The sequence below is a fragment of the Lycorma delicatula genome, chromosome 1 (assembly GCF_047948215.1).
Source record: "Lycorma delicatula isolate Av1 chromosome 1, ASM4794821v1, whole genome shotgun sequence".
Lineage (NCBI taxonomy): Eukaryota > Metazoa > Arthropoda > Insecta > Hemiptera > Fulgoridae > Lycorma > Lycorma delicatula.
In genome coordinates this window covers 260,120,489-260,141,239 of record NC_134455.1, presented here as the reverse complement: position 1 = coordinate 260,141,239, position 20,751 = coordinate 260,120,489, and the positions used below count along the sequence as shown (strand labels likewise).

General features: G+C 30.1%; 1 protein-coding gene across 2 annotated transcripts in view; it reads left to right on the top strand.

Annotated features, from left to right (window-relative positions):
- Positions 1–5,983: 5,983 nt before the first annotated feature.
- Ns1 (Nucleostemin 1) overlaps positions 5,984–20,751 on the top strand; it is a 57,808-nt gene continuing 43,040 nt past the window's right edge. The window contains exons 1-4 of one of the 2 annotated variants that reach the window (XM_075376452.1): positions 5,984–6,119; positions 7,192–7,296; positions 12,352–12,659; positions 18,617–18,749. In XM_075376452.1, the coding sequence (XP_075232567.1) occupies positions 6,101–6,119; positions 7,192–7,296; positions 12,352–12,659; positions 18,617–18,749 (565 nt within the window). In that variant the 5' untranslated portion in view covers positions 5,984–6,100. Of the gene's footprint in view, positions 6,120–6,288; positions 6,308–7,191; positions 7,297–12,351; positions 12,660–18,616; positions 18,750–20,751 lie in introns of those variants that run through there. The other variant, XM_075376460.1, reaches the window with a different exon arrangement.

Sequence of the window (20,751 nt, the reverse complement as noted above, 5' to 3'; positions counted from 1 at the left end):
AGTTAAAATTTCTTTTACATTTATTTGAATTTAGTAAATTTCCCAGGATGGTGGGCTAAATTTAAAGTAATTTTAAACATAACACAAATTAAGTCAAATTAAATCTTGTAAAATTATGATATATTTTAGTTAATTATATTTAATATCACTGAAAATGTTATAAAAAAACAGTTAATTATGTTGGATTTTTTAATAATGTGAGTATCAGTGAGACACAGTGGTATCTTCAAGATGTTAACAGACCATTAAGTTAAAAATTAAACAAATTGTTTAATAGAATTAAATGATTGAATAAATCATATTATAGGAGAGTGATAGACAGAACCATAAAGGACAATGTCCACCGCAGGTAACTATGTACCTACACAGAAAAATTGCTCTGAATTATTTGAATCAATATACCAAACCAGATAGTTTAAATAAAGTTTAATAACTTTAGAATATTGTCAGCAATTCTTGTGACTCACTGACTTGTGCTGCTGTCTTCAAACTGGCATCAACTAATATATAGCTGGTATTTTTCTTTTTTCCTCCTCTATGAATTATGAGACCTTGCCGTTGGTGAGTGGGCTTGAGTGCTCAGGGATACAGAGTAGCTGGAACGAAGGTGCAACCATATCGGAGAGATATCTGTTGAGAGCCAGACTAAGGAATGATTCCTAAAAGAGGGCAGCAGCTCTTTCGGTAGTTGTTAGGGGCGTGAGTCAGAATGACTTAAACGGCCATATCAACATCACTCAGTTCTCTGAGTACTGCGCAGCTGAAAGCAATGGAAAACTACAGCTGGTTTTTTTCCAAGAAAATGTGGGTCTCTGCATTTTCATATAACAATGATGGAGGCGCCTTCCTTGGTAAAATATTCCGGAGGTAAACTAGTCCCCCCGGTTGGATCTCCAGGTGGGGACTACTAAGGAAGGGGTCACCAGAAAATTAAAAAATAACATTCTACAAGTCGGAGCGTGGAATGTTAGAAGTTTAAAAAAGGTTGGTAGGCTAGAAAATTTATAAAGGAAAATGGATAGGATAAATGTAGATGTAGTAGAAATTAGTGAGGTTCGGTGGGAAGAGGAAGGCGACTTTTGGTCAATGATTTTAGATTAATTAACTCAGCTTCAAATAATGGGCAGGCAGGAGTAGGATTCATAATGAACAAGAAGATAGGGAAGAGAGTAGAGTATTTCAAAACGCATAGTGATAGAGTCATTGTAATAAGGATAAAATCAAAACCTAAACCGACAACGATTGTTAACGTCTATATGCCTACAAGCGCCCATGATGATGATGAGGTAGAGTGTGTATATGAAGATATTGATGAAGCAATTAAACACATAAAAGGAGATGAAAATTTAATAATAGTTGGAGATTGGATGCAAGCATTGGAAAAGGCAAGGAAGGAAACATAGTCGGTGAATACGGGCTGGGCAAAAGGAATGAAAGAGGGGACCGACTTATAGAGTTTTGCACAAAGTATAATTTAGTAATTGCCAACACCCAATTTAAAAATCATAATAGAAGAATATACACTTGGAAAAAGCCAGGCGATACTGCAAGGTATCAGATAGATTATATCATGGTTAAGCAAAGATTTAGAAACCAACTCGTTGACTGCAAAACTTACCCTGGAGCAGACATTGATAGCGACCATATGAATGAAATGTATATGATAATGAAATGTAGATTGGGGTTTAAAAACCTAAAGAAAAGGTGTCAGATGAATCGGTGGAATTTAGAGAAGCTTGAGGAAGAGGAGGTAAAGTAGATTTTTGAGGAGGACATCGCAAGAGGTCTGAGTAAAAAAGGTAAGGTAGAAAATGTAGAAGAAGAATGGGAGAATGTTAAAAGGAAATTCTTAAATCAGCAGAAGCGAACTTAGGCGGAACAAAAAGAACTGGTAGAAAACCTTGGGTTTCAGATGATATATTGCAGCTGATGGATGAACGTAGAAAATATAAGAATGCTAGTGATGAAGAAAGTAAAAGGAACTATCGGCAATTAAGAAATGCTATAAACAGGAAGTGCAAACAGGCGAAAGAAGAGTGGATTAAAGAAAAGTGTTCAGAAGTGGAAAGAGAAATGAACATTGGTAAAATAGAAGGAGCATACAGGAAAGTTAAGGAAAATTTTGGAGTACATAAATTAAAATCTAATAATGTGTTAAACAAAGATGTTACACCAATATATAATACGAAAGGTAAAGTCCATAGATGGGTGGAATATATTGAAGAGTTATACGGAGGAAATGAATTAGAAAATGGTGTTATAGAGGAAGAAGAGGAAGTTGAGGAGGATGAAATGGGAGAAACAATACTGAGATCTGAATTTAAAAGAGCATTAAAATATTTAAATGGCAGAAAGGCTCCTGGAATAGACGGAAAACCTGTAGAATTACTGCGCAGTGCAGGTGAGGAAGCGATTGATAGATTATACAAACTGGTGTGTAATATTTATGAAAAAGGGGAATTTCCGTCAGACTTCAAAAAAAGTGTTATAGTCATGATACCAAAGAAAGCAGGGGCAGATAAATGTGAAGAATACAGAACAATTAGTTTAACTAGTCATGCATAAAAAATCTTAACTAGAATTCTATACAGAAGAATTGAGAGGAGAGTGGAAGAAGTGTTAGGAGAAGATAAATTTAGTTTCAGGAAAAGTATAGGGCCAAGGGAAGCCATTTTAGGCCTCAGATTAATAGTAGAAGGAAGATTAAAGAAAAACAAACCAACATACTTGGCGTTTATAGACCTAGAAAAGGCATTCGATAACGTAGACTGGAATAAAATCTTCAGCATTTAAAAAAAATTAGGGTACAAATACAGAGATAGAAGAACAATTGCTAACATGTACAGGAACCAAACAGCAACAGTAACAATTGAAAAACATAAGAAAGAAGCCGTAATAAGAAAGGGAGTCCGACAAGGATGTTCCCTATCTTCGTTACTTTTTAATCTTTACATGGATCTAGCAGTTAATGATGTTAAACAACAATTTAGATTCGGAGTAACAGTACAAGGTGAAAAGATAAAGATGCTACGATTTGCTGATGATATAGTAATTCTAGCCGAGAATAAAAAGGATTTAGAAGAAATAATGAACGGCATAGATGAAGTCCTACGCAAGAACTATCGCATGAAAATAAACAAGAAGAAAACAAAAGTAATGAAATGTAGTAGAAATAACAAAGATGGACCACTGAATGTGAAAATAGGAGGAGAAAAGATTATGGAGGTAGAAGAATTTTGTTATTTGGGAAGTAGAATTACTAAAGATGGACGAAGCAGGAGCGTTATAAAATGCCAAATAGCACCAGCGAAACGAGGCTTCAGTAAGAAATATAATTTGTTTACATCAAAAATTAATTTAAATGTCAGGAAAATATTTTTGAAAGTATATGTTTGGAGTGTCGCTTTATATGGAAGTGAAACTTGGATAATCGGAGTATCTGAGAAGAAAAGATTAGAAGCTTTTGAAATGTGGTGCTATAGGAGAATGTTAAAAATCAGATGGGTGGATAAAGTGACAAATGAACAGGTATTGCAACAAATAGATGAAGAAAGAATCATTTGGAAAAATATAGTTAAAAGAAGAGACAGACTTATAGGCCACATACTAAGGCATCCTGGAATAGTCGCTTGAATATTGGAAGGACAGGTAGAAGGAAAAAATTGTGTAGGCAGGCCACGTTTGGAATATGTAAAACAAATTGTTAGGGATGTAGGATGTAGAGGGTATACTGAAATGAAACAACTAGCACTAGATAGGGAATCTTGGAGAGCTGCATCAAACCAGTCAAATGACTGAAGACAAAAAAAAATTGGTCGGTAAAAATGAAACAAACTTTTTTTAGTTACTCTAATCAGTTTATCTTGTATAAATGTCATTAGAAAGAAGGATGTTAAAATTAAACCCGTACTATCTGTAAAAAATAAACCATAATTCTACCCCAATTTGCATTTGATCTTTGCTCAATTATATAATCATGTCCTATAAAAAGTTAATGAAATACGTGTTATGAAAGAAGAAAAGAATCTGATTTTCTTCTGAAAGATTTTCTGAAAAATAAAAGAAAAACAATTTTTCTTTTATTTTTTTTTAATTAGACAAACATGTATTTAGTAAGTGATCAATATCTACTGGATTTGAATTGTTCATGTTCAATTACTATATTGTTTTGTTTTTTATGTATTCATATTATGTTTTATAATATTCAAATGTGTTAGGCTTTTTTGTGTATGTATGGAATATCAAGGTTGTTTCAGTAATGATATTTTTGTGATTTATTTCTATGAGATGTTGGAAGCTGTTAATTCAAAGTTGGTATGGGGGGTTTTCAAATATTCATTATATCTTTGTTTGAAATCTATCCTTATTTCTGTTTCACTGTAATATAAAAGAAAGTATCTTTATACCAAAAAATCAAAAAGTGTGATTGAATAAAACATGCACCAAGTTTGTGGTTACACATTTTGTCTCAAAAACCAATTTTTTTTTTGTGAGATTACAGGCATTGACTACTATGGACATTTTTTTTAACCTCCAGGACCACCGTTAGGTATTGTCAAGGTATTGAGAAGAATGACAAGTAGCATGTGAAAATGCCATGCTTGACTGGGATTCCTCTGGATGAAAGGCCAAGATCCTATAACTTGTGCCATGGAGACTGGCTGCTATGATCATTTAGCATGAATGGAAATTTTTAGTGTATGAAAAATATCATACCTGACCGAGATTCAAAACTGGGACCTCCAAATGAACGTCTGAAATGCTACCCTTCTGCCACAGAGATTGGCATGTTTTTATGAATAAATCTATTATCAAAATGCAAGAAAAATCACAATATTTTCACTCTTTACAGATAATTGATATGGCTGTATAGCTTTGGATATTCTGCATTTCATTCACTATACAAATTTTGGTTTACCATGACTTCATACAAAATCCACAGTAATTGAGAGTGTGTCATGTATGTTATTTGGAGTGATTAGATGGTATCTGGTCTAAAATAATAATAACATTTTGGTAAATTTGTTAATCACTTGACTAAAATATTTTTCTGATCATACACTAATCAACTAAAAATAAAGCCTATAAAAATTGTCTACAAGAACTATAAGTGATCTTTCTAACTAAGATGTGGGAATGAATCTCTTATGGCTTTATACAAAACTCATATATATTTTGATCAAAAATTTATTAATTAGTTTATAAAACTAGTAGTTTATGAAACTATTAATGTTTATAAAACACCATCAAGAGCGCAACAATTTGGGGATTCATGTTTTTTTTTTAAATCTGTCTCATCAGCACCTTTTCTGTTGAACATAGGAAAAAAAAGAAGACAACCTAAAGCTACTTTTTTCTTTCTTAAGTGCTCATATTCAATTTGCTTGATTAGCTAATGAAAGGAGCAGTATTTATTACTTAATTTGGTAGGCTACTCGATTTAGAATATTACAATAATCACAATGTTTCAAATGTGGGGCCTCTTATAAATCTGTTAGTATTTTATCCTAACGTAATCAACACTTTAAGTTGACCATAAATTATATGCACATCATAGGTTTAGACATCTATGTGCCGTTCTGTGAAGTTTTGTTTTCAAAATGAAGAAATTTTGAGCTAAGTGACAAATTTACATTTGAAATAAATGTGAGCTATACCAAAGAAATAGCCTGAAGCAGAATAACAATGAAACTTTTGTGAGATAAAAGTTTTTATACTAATTTTTTGATTCATTATTTAATTGATAAAGAAAAGTGATTTAAAAAATAAATGTAACCCAAAAAATAGCTTAACATGAATGATTTAATTTATTATCATGAGTTTAATTACAACAGTTATCCATATTAGACATTAAATTACATCATTCCTAACATAACGTAATGTTTTAATAAATTATTCCATATATTTATGAAAGTAAATCTATTTAATGTGAATATGAAAATGTCATTTTAGGTTTTGTAGTAATTTTTTTTAACCTCAAATGTTGGTAGCAGTATTTAGTCTTCTGATTATTTCAAACACGTGGGACGTTGTATGGTGATTTACTATATAGGTTATTCGTTTTTGTTATTATCTATTTTTTCCTGTTAATTTTTGCAACATGGCTAAACTCTGTCTGAGTAAGTAAAGTTAAATTTTACGCATTGGGTTACACGTTTCGTTTTAATGTACGTATCGTTACTGTCATCTTAAAGTATGCAATGGTCCGTTATAGGTTATGTTTGAATTATATTTTAAGCTTTGGTTAACGCGGCAACGTTCATTCAATTGTTTTATTCATTTTTAAAATGATATTAAGAATTTATCAGTAATGGTTTATTTTGTATTTACATTGCATTTTAAATTATGAATTAGTAATATATTTAATAATAAATACCTTTAAATTAGTAATAACTTGTTATCGAACAAGTTTTGATTCCTAATATTGTCTGGGTAGTGTTGCAATTTGGAAAATCTGGATTGACAGTTTAGAAGTTTGGTATTTTTTATAACTTTAATTGTTTTACTCATTTAAAATATACTAATAATTAATTTCTTTTTACCAACATGCCTGGCGGTTTATTGATTTTTATTTTTTGTATCAATTGATGAACTATGTAACTGAAATGATATTTTCTCTCCTGGAGGCTGCTTATTACGTTAAAGCAATGAAAAATATTGAGTAGACTTTATACTGAAACAGTTAAAAGTTTAGCATGATTTTTTTTAATTTTAGTGCCAAGAAACTTTACATGCCGATAAGTATAAATAATTTATGTTTATGGACTGCGATTACCCTTGAAAGGACAAAGTCTGCATCACGTTTTTTATACTCTAATCAATTAACTATCAGTTTGTGACTTATAAAGACTTGTTCAGATGCTAATTTGTTATCAGGACTAGGTTTTTTGAGTGTTTTGTTCATTGTTAATATTTTTGCCAAGGCTGCCACAGTACATTGAAGTGGACATCCAATTAACTATTTTTGTCCTTTGAAGATTTATAACAATAAGAAAGTTTGCTTAATTTTGGTTTATACTAATTTAACCAGAAGTAATGCTCAAAAAGAATTGAGTATTGTGTAACTGTTATGAATTAAGTGTGTATTTTGATGTGGTTTTATTATAGTGGAGTAGTGTGTGAATTAGTGTTGTGTAAATTTGCAATTTGAAATTTTATAAGTCATGTTGATAGCTTTTTTATTGATTACAGAAAAAAAGAGTAAACGAATTCCAGCTAGACAGAGATATAAGGTTGAAAAAAAAGTTAGAGAACATAATCGAAAACTGAGAAGAGAAGCCAAAAAGAACAAGAAAGGTAGGCTTTATATTTGTGAAAGAATGGTCTTTTTTGCTGTTCATTTTTTCTTTTAGTCTGAAATTCACTGTGAATGTAAATTTGAATTATATACTCATATAACAAAATAATAATATAACTCAGGGTGCCTTTTGTGCTTTATAAATATAAAGATTCTAATTCTTTATTTGGATAGTAATAGAAAATATTTAATGCCAAATGGACTAGTTATGTTTGTCTAAGGTTTTTGGGTTCAAATTGGAGATCAGATACATTGTTGGTAGATTATTATTATTATTATTATTATTAAGTTCTTATTAAGCCAGTGTAGTATACTTACATTGATTAGGTATTGATCTCTGTTGTAAGGTCTGCTGAATTTTTATTTTTGTTGGGGTTTTAAAAGTTTATTTTTCCATTAAAAACCGGGAATTTAAAAAACTCCAGAAAAAGCTGTGAAATGTTATCAAATTCAAACAATACGAAAAAGAAAGCCATACTTTTTATAAAAATCTTTTGGAAAAACTGTTAATACATTCATCCAAATATTAGTTTTTTGTAGATTGTGTATAGAGACTCACTATTGACCTCTCACAAGCATATCTAGATATATAGTTGCTGCATTCAGTTGATCAACCAGCAAGTCATTAATCATAGGTATAAATTTGGTTTATAAAGTATGATTGAAAAGTTTTAAGGCAGGTGCTGCCACTGTTCAATAGGAGAGGGTAGGTTTGCTTGCAAGTGTGAAAGCAGTATCCTATTTTGCCCTTGAAATGCCCCAAAAAGATCATGATGTTATCTCTGTTCAGTAGAGAATGGCATCCTGGTTAATGAAGATCTGTTTTTCAGTTCTTGCTGGATTATTGATTTTGCAAAATGAATTAAATAACAAAACGAGTTAATACCAAATTTTCTTTAAAGATCGGGAAATTAGCTTCAGACTTGTGAACTCTTAAAAACAGCTTTTGGGAATAAATTTTTGAGCCAGTCAAATGTTTTCATTTGGTTCAACAGATTTCAAAGATAACTACAAATGAGTCGAAGATGACTCCCGGTCCAGCCAGTCTTTCACTTCAAAAACCAACGAAAACATGGGGAAAGTTGGCGATTTAGTGCGCTCTAACTATAATCTTACAATTAGGGAGATGACTAAAGAACTGAATTTAAGTTTCTACATGTTTGTCAATTTTCTTTTACTGAAAATTTGAACATGTGACTTGTGTCTGCAAAATTCATTCTGAAATTGTTGTCAGACCAGCAGAAATAACATCAACATGAAGTGTCCCAGGAACTGATTAATTGAACTGAGACTGAGCCAGATTTGTTAAATAGGGTATCTACAGGAGACTAGTCGTGGGCTTATGGATATGACCCAAAAACAATGGCATAATCATTGCAGTGGAAGGGTCTAAATTCACCACAGTAAAAAAAAAGCATGACTAAGTCAGTAGAATGTGAGGACAATGTTAATGTTGGTGGTTTTCTTCAATAATACGAGTATTGTGCATCATGAATTTAACCCTAGGGGCCAGAAAGTCATCCAGGAAGACAATAAAAGTGTCATTCAGTGTTTGCATGAAAGTTTGTGGAAGAAAAGGCCTGCACTTTGGTGAAACTAGATTTGGGTCCTTCACCATGATAATACACCAGCTCATCATGCATTCTTGATCACAAAATTTTTGGCCAAATTTCAATTTCCTGTAATTCCACAACCCCCCCTCCATATTTAGTTCTGCCAACTTCTACCTAAATTGAGATTTTTCCTGAAAGGGAACTGATTTGACTCAGTTGAAGACATCCAGGTAAATATGGAGAGAGTTCTTAACTCCCTTAAGAAAGAAAATTTCCAGAATGATTCAAAATGTGGAAACACTGTTTGAGTCTATTTGTTCATTGACTAAATAAAATTTTCCGTTTGCAATGTTGATCAGGGTGTTTATTGGAAAGAGCATCAACTTTTACAAACCAATCCAAGTTTGTTGATACACTCATAGAGTCCGTAACTGACTGGTGCTTTTTGTTAGTACTAATTTCTGAATATTAACATTGTTGTATGTTAAATGCTAATTGTATTTACTGAAGTTTAAGAAACAGTTTTTTAAAGTACTTAAAAGCTTCATATCATTGTTGATAAAGTAAGCTTCCAATATTTAATCTCTGTTTTTTATGGATTTAAAAAAAAAATTCTAGTTAGGTAATTCTGTAACTTTTTTTTAGACAATGTTTGATTTTTATAGGATTGTGTTTGTAATGTGCCCTGTATGCTTCTTTATTTTTTTTTATTTCTTCTTTATTTTTTGTTTCTTTTATTTTGTTGTAATATACTAAATTGGAATTTTATCTCCATAAACCAATCTATTAATGGCCATTATGTCTTGAAATTTCTTAGGGAAAAGTCCATTATAGAGCCTTTAGTAATACAGAAAAAGATTCAAATAATCATAGACAAAAATTGTATACTGCCTTACATATAACAAGGTAAAAAAATTTTAAAACTTGAAACTATAACTTTTTACGTCTGCATTTAGAAAGTTGGTCTCTGTCTCTGGAAATGCTAAAGATATAATTTGTAAAGACATTAATTGCAATTTAAAATGTGTAAAGAAAATTAAAAGAAAGCAAAAGTAGAGCATTTCGGTGATTATAAGTACAGAATACAACATAACTACCAGAAGATCTTGAATTTTGTAGGATTACGTTGCCTAAAAAAAATCACAGAATTAGATTAAATAAGATTTTCTGAAAATACTATTTATAAAGAGGAATAAAACAGTTGGTAGAATTTTTTATCAGCAATGTTCAGTAACTTCGTTGTTGAATAGTGAAATAAACCAGTAATTAATAGTCTTTTAGAATTTTAAACTTATTAAAAATGTTTTTATAAAATTTTCTAACAAGAACATTAAATAATTATCATCTCCTTTAAATTTTGTTCATGGGAAGGGATATAATTTTGATTAATTTATGCTGATTCTATGTTTCTTTAGATAAATTACATCTTAACCAATGTTATATAAGGGATGTGAATTTGATGTTAGTGAGTAGTCTAATTTAACCCACCTAGTGGTCTATTGGTGAATTCATCTTTGCAAATCAGCTGATTTTGAAGTCGATAGTTCAAATCCTAGTAAAGGCAGTTACCTTTATATTTGAATACTAGATCGTGGATACCGGTGTTCTTTGGTGGTTGGGTTTCAATTAACCACACATCTCAGAAATGGTCGAACTGAGACTATACAAGACAATACTTCACTTACATTCATAGATATCATCCTCATTCATCCTCTTAAGTAATATCTTTACATGGTTTCAGAGGCTAAACAGAAAAAGAAAGAGAGAGAGAAATTAGTATAATTTACAGGTTTCAATGGTTTTTAAGCCAACGTAATGATTTCAATTGAAACTGTCTAAAACAACGCTTCTTATCATCTTTTTTCTGATCAATTTTTGTACAAAGTAAAAAATTTACCGTAGTATTTCCTAAATATTGTTTTTGTATTAAGTAATTATTACAGTTACAATTGTTTCTTCATTAATAATATTATTTTTCTTCTCTTTTATTATTGTTTCTTATTATTTTGCCGATTTTGATTGTTTAAGATCTAAATGGACATCTTCTTTTTTTAATTTAGATATACTTATTCGTGATGCTTTGTTGTTTCCCAATTTATTTAGCATAGCTCTTTTTGTATATCTACTTGATAATTCCTAAGCCTACACTTCATTTACTTTCATTCGTCTCATCCATATTCATCCTTTGAAGTAATACATTACAGTGGTTCCAGAGGCTAAACAGAAAAAGAAGAGATAGTATTATGTTACATCACTTTAATTATTATTTACACTGTTATGTTATTTGTATCTTTAGATTTGTTTATATTGTATTACACCATTATTTATTACTTATTCACTATTAATAATAGTAGGAGGAGAAATCTCCTCCTGAAGATCTGAAGTATTCCTTACTACAGTTGGTGCTTAACTACAGTTGTACCAATGATTTATTTTATGACAAAAACTTAATTTTCTGCCTTTTCAATACTAATGGTTTTTTGCTCCTCTGTTTCACCTTGAGAAGACATATGGGTTAAATTGGTAAAGAGGTTTTTGAGTGGATTGGTGTGCTGCACATTGTTAGGTTATCTTCAGTAATCAAAAATGTTTAATGCTTGAATTATGATAGCAGTTCCTAGACTGGAAAGTAAACAAACACATAGAAAACTTTAAAGTAGTATTTTAAGTGGTGGTTTCAATTGTTGTGATAATACATGTTAACAACATACATTATATTGATGACTATAGTTTATGATTCATCATATTTCATGAATACCACTGAATATTCACTTTAAATAATATTTTTTTATAAGAATGTTGACAGATACAACTTTGTTGACTGATAAATATTAGCAGGTCTCGCTTTTAGCATTCAAGATTAGAATAATATTGTTAATGATGTCTAAAAATGCCACAAAAATGTACTAAAGCATATGATGTGTAACACTAGGAAACAGGTTAAGAAGATTTTACATACTAGGTTACCGTCATATTTGGGTTTAATGATTGAGTGATAATTGTGTGTGTGTGTGTGTGTGTGTGTGTGTGTGTGTGTGTGTGTGTGTGTGTGTATGTGTGTGTGTGTGTGTGTGTGTATGTGTGTGTGTGTGTATGTGTGTGTGTGTGTGTGTGTGTGTGTGTGTGTGTGTGTGTGTGTGTGTGTGTGTGTGTGTGTGTGTGTGTGTGTGTGTGTGTAGTTTTGTTTTATTCATGTCTTCATCTTTGTCTGTTAATCAAATCATTGCAGAAAAAAATTATATCAGAATAAATAGTTGATAATTTTTAATTAAAACAGTTAAAATGCTAGTGACTTTTTTATGTGAAGATTCTGTTTTTCAATTATTTAGTGCCTCTTATCAAATCCCATAAAAATAACATTTGCTGTATTTTATAATGTGAGTCCTATATAAAAATAAATCAAGAGAAAAGGTAGTATTGAAAAACTGGTAATGTGCTTTCTTTATATTGATTTTAAAATTGAATAACATAATACATTAAAGATATTTATGTTTGTTTCAGGTAAGAAGAACAAAATGATTGTAGTACCAAATATTTGTCCTTTTAAAGAAGAAATTCTTAAAGAAGTAGCTGAGGCAAAGGAAAGGCAGGAACTTGAAAGAAAAAAGAAGAAAGACTTGTTGAAAGCAGAGAAAGAAGCTAGGAAGGCTGCAGAGAGAAAAAGTACATTAGAGGGTTTAATGGAAGATGCAAAGATGAAGGAGAATTTACATAAAAATTTTGATAAAGGATCTGACAATGAAGAATTAAAAAAATTTGAAAATAAAAAAAATAGTTCTACAAAGGCTTTTTACAAAGAGTTTAAAAAGGTAATAAATAAACTTTTGGGTCAATCCATTTGAAGTCACCTAAGAGTGGTTGCTTGACCAATTCAAAAATATTTAAACTTTCCTACTTGTTTCCTACATGTCTCACAACCTTAACAACTATTTAAAATAAAATTATTTAAGCAGTTTACCTGTGGTGGCCATTTTTATTACAGTGTGCACACCTATTTTTGTGACTGTAAGGTTTTATGGAAAAATCATTACTAAAAAACTATTGGTCCTGGAAGTTTGAAACAAAAAGAAATTTAATCATGTTTCCTCAAGATAAAAGATTGGTCTTGTGGTTTATTTACCTATCTTTCTTCTTTCTATGAGAAAATAACCAATAAAGTTGAACATGAAAAACAGTGAAATATCACTATTGGTAATTTTTTTCAGGAGGCAGAGATGGCATACACAATTTCAATTATTTTTTTATTTGTAGGTATATGTTAGTAGTTTAACAATAAATAATATTTATGGGGATATACTCACCCCTAAATTTTTATGAATTTTTAAAAACTATTTTTAAAAAAAATTCAAATTTTGGTTTCAAATAACTCTGATGGGACTGGTGATAAAATCTCAAATTTGCACAACTTGCAGTGTTTTGTAGATGTTTATGGCCAATAAAAACGTTTCTTGTGTATTGTACTAATAAAAAAGTTATAACTCCTTAAAAATCATGAAAATCCTGTTAAAAGAAATACCATTTTGACTCACTAAATAAGTGCTCCAAGGAGGTTTCTTATCTTCTTGACATTTTAATATTTTTATATCAATTATTGAACCATTCAACTGAGTTTTCATGTTATAACAGGTGCTTGTACTCATTTCCAGTCAACAGGAAAATTCATGTTGCCACATGCTTATTTATGTGTGTTGCATTATCATTTAGCTTTGCAGTTACAGACTGGTCAGTCTGACATTAGTCAGTGGCCTGTTCACATCTTAACAGAGTGTCTCAAATTGCATCCTGTGTTTGGAAGTGTTTATTAAATAAATAAGTTTTACTTAATATTATATTTGCAAATTTTAAAATCAGTTAAATTTTTACATTATCTTCAAGTAATTTCACATAAAACAATGGAAGAACAATGTTCCATAGAAATTTATGTGAATGGAAAGTATCATAAAACAGTGGTGTATAGTGTAGTGCCAAGAGAACTCATTAAAGTTTGTGAATTTAGTGTTGAAAACCAAAACTTATTTTTTTATGTCTTAATTCAAATGTCATTAGATTTTGTAAATATCATGAAAAAAAATTTTTGTCAAAATTCAGTCACCTGTATGGACAGTTCTGTTGTGGCCCTTTGAGAACTCATAAGAAAAAAACAGTTAAGAAAAACTTAAAGACAAATAGCAGTAGAGCAAGCTCTTAAAGAATCCATTTTTCCAAATTTAAATTTAATTCCTGGAAAGTCTCTTTGTGTTAACTGTTTCAAAAGTATTTTTTCTCAGCAAACAAAAAACTATATAAATGCAAAGACCAAGAGCCAATACATTGCCCAACATTACAGTCTTGAACGATTGGATGCTGCTTGTAGCATTTTGGGTTTATCACTTTCATCAAAATTGAAAAAATTAAGCACAGATCAAAGCCCAGTCATCAGCATTAAAATTTAAAATAAATAAGGTATCTGAAATATTAAAAAACAATCTCGAACTGTGTTTTGACTCAAAAGTTTCTGAAAATGAAAATCCAGCTCAATCTTCTTCACATGAATATGATGATCTTATTTTAAAACTAAAATAAATATTTTTTCTTGCTTCTAAAGAAGATAAGGTTTAAATTATCAGTTTACTTCCCCAATTGTGGACCAGATCTAAAATAATGTCAGTGTTCAATGTGTTGGGCCGTTCGGTTACACTTATTAGAGAATTAGTTAATGAGCAAGGCATTCAATCGGAGTTAGGTAGAAGACATAAAACAGGAATTAGTAACGATATTTTTTTTTTTTGTCTTCAGTCATTTGACTGGTTTGATGCAGCTCTCCAAGAGCCCTATCTAGTGCTAGTCGTTTCATTTCCGTATACCCTCTACATCCTACATCACTAACAATTTGTTTTACATATTCCAAACGTGGCCTGCCTACACAATTTTTCCCTTCTACCTGTCCTTCCAAAATTAAAGCGACTATTCCAGGATGCCTTAGTATGTGGCCTATAAGTCTGTCTCTTCTTTTAACTATATTTTTCCAAATGCTTCTTTCTTCATCTATTTGCCGCAATACCTCCTCATTTGTCACTTTATCCACCCATCTGATTTTTAACATTCTCCTATAGCACCACATTTCAAAAGCCTCTAACCTTTTCTTCTCAGATACTCCGATTGTCCAAGTTTCACTTCCATATAAAGCGACACTCCAAACATACACTTTCAAAAATCTTTTCCTGACATTTAAATTAATTTTTGAAGTAACGATATAATTAAAAATAGTAACGATATAATTAAAAATAATAGAAGGCTATGTCCTAGTAAAAAGGGTTGTGTTAGCACGTGTGTTGATGATGTCAAAGTGCATAAGCAAAAGCGGCTTGTTCTGATAAACTTAAATGCATTGTATGTTTCCTGTAAAAGTGAAAACCCTGAGAAAAAAATTGGAAGATCAAAGTTCTGGGAACTCCATCCAAAATGGGGTATCTTGACTGGTGCGTCCAGGATTCATATTCTTTGTGTCTGCCCCCACCACCAGAACATCAAACTCATGATTGATGGTCCTAGACATAATGTTAATTATAAGGATTTAGTAGACATATTTAATTGTGACAAGGAACTACAGCTGTATGATAATTGTGTGCACCAGGTAAGTGTAGGTAAGCAGGTAGTGTTTGATGCTCAACCTTTCTGAAGAGTATGATGTGTTACCAGATAGAATAATGTACAAACAGTTTGATAAGGCGGAGATGATTACTGTTCTTCAGACCAAAGACGAGTTTTCAGATCATTAGTGGAAACATTGGAAAAGCTGGAACTCACTATTTTGTGTCAAGCTCTCAAGCTTGGTTTTTCAAGAAGAAAAAAATTAAAATTAGGTTTAGAAGAATGTTTGGTGTTGGGAGACTTTGCAGAAAATTGTTCATTTCTTGTTCAAGATAAGATACAAAGCAGTTCACCTTTTTGTGTTCTATTTTAAGGAAAATGATGTATTACAACACAAAAGTGTCTGTATTTTAAATGATCACTTGAAGTACAATACAGCAACATTTTATTGCTTTCAAAAACTTTTAACAGATCATATCAAGGAAGTTCATGAGAATATTAAAAAAACTCATCCATTTTACTGATGGTGCTTCAAGTCAGTATAAAAATAAAAAAAAATTGCTAGTTTGTGCAGTCACAAAAAAAGACGTTGACCTTGAAGCCGAATGGCATTTCTTTGAATCATTCTTGGGGAAAAATGCCTGTGATGGTGTGGGAGGAAAAACAAAACGAGAGGTGGCAAAGACCATTAAACCCGTCAGATACTAAACGTTGATCAAGTGTATTCATTTTGTAATCACAAGCTGAAAAATATCAAGTATTTTTTTATTAAATCAGATGAGGTAGCTAAGATTTCACTAACTATAAAAAATCATTTTGACTGCTGTGAAAAAGTTGTTACTAGAAGCTACCACAAGTATGTTCCTGTGTCAGAAGGCATTATATGATTTTACTTTATTTAGACTCCAAGAGGACTAAAAAGACTTTCCTGAGTCAAGTATTGTACCGCTTTCACGTAAGGAAAATTGCTTGCGTGCATGACAATCAGTGGTGGATAGGAGAAGTGGTAGATATTAGGCTGAAAAATGAATGATATACAGATTCATTTTTTCCACCCAACTGGACCACAGACATCATTTCAAAATTTTCAACAAGACAAAGTGTGGGTACTGGTCTGCAAAGTTCTGAGAAAGTTGACATCACTTGAACAACTACAATGAACAGGTCATTCTCACACTATTTCAAGAGAATTATTAGAAGAGATGTTACAGCTGTTGTTGATTAGCCACACTAAATAATAAACTTTCATTGCTACAAAAACGGGCTATTTCATTGAAGAATAATTAAAATTTTGCTACAATTTTTTTTTTCTTTCATAGTTTTGCCAAAATTAACCAGTATAAAAATAAAAGTAAATTCTTGAAAAAAAAATGTAGGCTACTCATTAAAATTTTAGTTTGGGTAATTTTATAAGTATTTTTAAATCAAAATTGTATTAGGTTTCTGGTACTGGTTAAGTTATCATTAAATTATGACTTATATTAATAATTTTAAAAATTTAATACGTCAACTTCAACAACATAGAAGCTAAATATTATTGTTATTATTGAATTATTATCATAATTTTTTTTTTAGAATCAGGTTAATAATTATTAATCAATATATTTAAATTAAAAAAAAAAGGAGATGAAGTCCGGTCGAACCGATGTACCTTCCCACTCTAAGGTCCAAATATTTAATTAATTAAAATTTCATTTGGCTATAAATCTGGAGCCAATGAAAATAAGTACCACGTATGATAAATCGTTAAAAATCTCTCAATGGCTTATTGCATATTACAGTTCAAAATCAAATTTTTTTTTGGATTTTGGGCTTTTAGGACACTTTTGGTTTAGTCAATTGCAGTCAAAAAGGGAGGTGCACAACTAGATGTTACAACAGTACTAAATCTAAAATTTCAACAGCCTATGGCTATTTTTGAGTTGTGTGAGATATATACATATATACAGTCATCACACTGAAACTAGTCATAATGGATTCAGGGATGGTCAAAATAGATATTTCAGTTAGTATAAACACAAAAGAAGGAAGAATTTGACAGGAAAAATGGTATAATTATTGAATTACTTTTGTTGCTGGAAATTGATTAAAATGGTGACAGATAAGATGTAAGGGACCTGCCTAGAACAGTTTTCCTGATGCTGATGATTTCTATATGTAGTATATTAAATTTTTTCTCTGCTGAAATATTCAATATTAAGAAGAATAATTAAACCACCAAAATAGAAGATATAAGTGGTTTATTTACCAAATGTTTTCTTAAAAGTTTTTCCTTGTATTTTATCATCAAAAAATGATTAAAAACTAACTTATATTTCTTTTTAATATTTCAAACAATGGCAACATCGTAATAGATACTGAGAAAAGAGTTTAAAATGTTTTGTTAAATGTAAGCTGATGTTGCTCAGAAAGTATTTAAAAATTCTGTGTAACGTATTCTTTTTAGTGAAAAAAATTAATGGAAATAAAAAGAATTTCCTACGCAGTTGTACATTTTTTTTTTTTAATTACATTTCACTGGGTTTTTATGTTACTGTTATTCAAAATTTAATATATTTATTAAATAAATAAAATCATGCTTCTTTATTTTCTTTAATACTTTGCAAGAAAATAAAGGAAGTCAATATTAACTAAAGAATCTTTTGGTTTTTGTTAAAAGTAACATTCTGTTATTTCTATTAACAATAGTGTATGAACATTTCTATCAACAGTTATATTATTTTTTTTTAAAAGAGAGGTATTTTTCCACTGTTATAAAAACAAATGTTATATATTACATAGAGAAAAATAATTTATAATTTTATAGATTGTTAAATGAAGTTGTATAAGGATCATGTAGTGTGCACTTCTATTCAGAATGTAGATTGTACAGTAATAGTTATAAAATTAATTTTTTCTTCAGATTTATTAGTTTACTCTGTTCAGTAATTACTTCTATGAAGTTCTGTAATAAATTTGATGTTCATTTAATCAATCTTAAGAATTAATGTACATATTTCTATTTGAAAGCATATTAATAGCTTTTTCCAGGTTTTGCTTTATTGGAAGACATTAATTTGACTTGCTGTTATTCTAATAATGTAATCATAAAGTTAATGAAAAAATTGGCTGCTTAAAAATAAAAAAAATATTTACTTATTTAAAAAATAGAGTAATAATTTACTTCTTTTTAAAGCTGGTTTTTTACTTATCATAGGTTGTGGAAGCAGCTGATGTAATATTACAGGTAGTTGATGCTAGAGACCCTCAAGGTACAAGGTGTGATCAAGTTGAACAGTCTATTAGAGAATCAGGCAAAAAGCGACTTATTATCGTAGTTAATAAAGCAGGTAAGTTTTATTGTTCTCTTTTAATAGTTTTATTTAAATAAAATTAACTTAAACATATTCAATTATCAAAAGTGTCATATAACTTAGTATTTTAAATATTTTACTGCTAAACGATATTAAAAGATACTTAAACCAGATCTATTAGTACGCACCAAATGTTAATTTCTTGATAATATAATTTTTTTTTTAAATTAGATTTTTTATAATAAATTAGCTTTATGGGCAAGATGCTGTCAATAATTATGTAAATAATTTCATTGTACTTGAGCAAATAAACTTAGTTTATAAGCCAATGTACAAATTGGCATTTGTTTATCACTTGCTTCAGTTTCTGTGTTGGTTAGGTCATTTTCCTCACTCTCAATCACTTTTCTTATTACTTGATCTCTTCATCCTGAATTAGAGTATTGTGGTTGTGGTTCAGACCCTGTTAGAACATTGCTGAGTGAAGAAAGACTTGTACATCTAATGCATTCTCAGTGTGAATTAATGTGAGGCATTTTGTTTCTTGACAATTAGCAGCAAGTAAATCTAAACGTTGAATTTGCAGTTTGGTGAAGTCAGTTTTGCTGATCCTGCCTAATCCAAAATGAAAGAAAGTGAGTTTATGTAGAAGAAATTTTACATCATAATGTACATATATAGTGTAAAATAAAACTACTATAATAAGAATGTATGGATAGTGCAAAAGTGTATTTTTGTTCATTTTTTATGAAGCTATTTCTCATTCCTTTTTGTACCTTTTAGGACCTCAGAAAGAGAAGTTACACAATTTGTCTAGTATTTATACTTTTTGTAGTGTCAGTTATTGAACAGTTTTATTATGTTGTTTTTTTTTATTTTATGTAAAATCATTTTCAATTTTTAAGTGCATTTTTGGGTAGCATTATTTTTATGATTTACTGTTATTGTTTAATGATTTTACACTAATTAAGGATAAATCGTAATAAAGATACTTTTATATTGGCCAATAAGTTGTCATTAATGGTGCTAGTTTGTTGATCAATGACCTAAAGAAAATAAAGAAAGTCATTATTAACTAAATATAAAACCTTTTGGTTTTTGTTAAAAGTAACATTCTGGTAATTCTATTTACAGTAGTGTATGAACATTTCTATCAACAGTTGAATTATTTTTCTTAGAAAGAGATATTTTTTCCATTTTTATAAAAACAAATGATATATAATACACAGAGAAAAATAATTTATAATTTTATATTTTATAGATTATTAAATGAAGTTGTATAAGGGTCATGTAGAGTGTGCACTTCTATTCAGAATGTAAAGTGTACAGCAACAGTTATAAAATAAAATTTTTCTTCAGATTTATTAGTTTACTGATATTTGGCTCTAGCAGGGGTCTGTTTTTTTTTTTTTTAATATTCATCTCCCTTGTTAGGGAGATGCTGCCTTTGCAACATAGTAGCATTTAACATTTCTTATAATCCTTAAGTTTGTATCTGAGTGCCCATTTTACCAGTGTTTACTTTGGTTAATGGAGTTTAATATTCAGTAGTGGTTAGTATAAGCAGTTAGGTAACATGTTCTACTGAGATATAATTAGGCTTTTTATGAGTATTTCAGTTAAAAATTTTAATGAATAAAATGTATGTAGAATTAATTACCCCTACAGAATGTTAAAAAGATTTGGTTATTATTTTATGTTAAAATTGATAGTCACTAGAAGTTAAACTGTTGCAGAAAACACATCTGTAGAAAACTATTTACTGAAAATTTTATGAAAAATCTTGAATTCAACTTTAATTTTTTTGAATAACATGATAGTTATGTGATGCAACTATATTTGATTATTTATCAAAACACTGATAAAAAAACAGTTTTCTGATAATGTAACCTGTTAATGTGAAAGTAATTTTTTCATTATTTTCACTTATGCATTTAATTAGCCCATCGTTTGTTGACCCGCGACATACGATGATGTAGGTTGCTGAAAGTGAGTGAACTGACTTTCAGTATGTCATTTCGGCTCATGTTTATGTTAT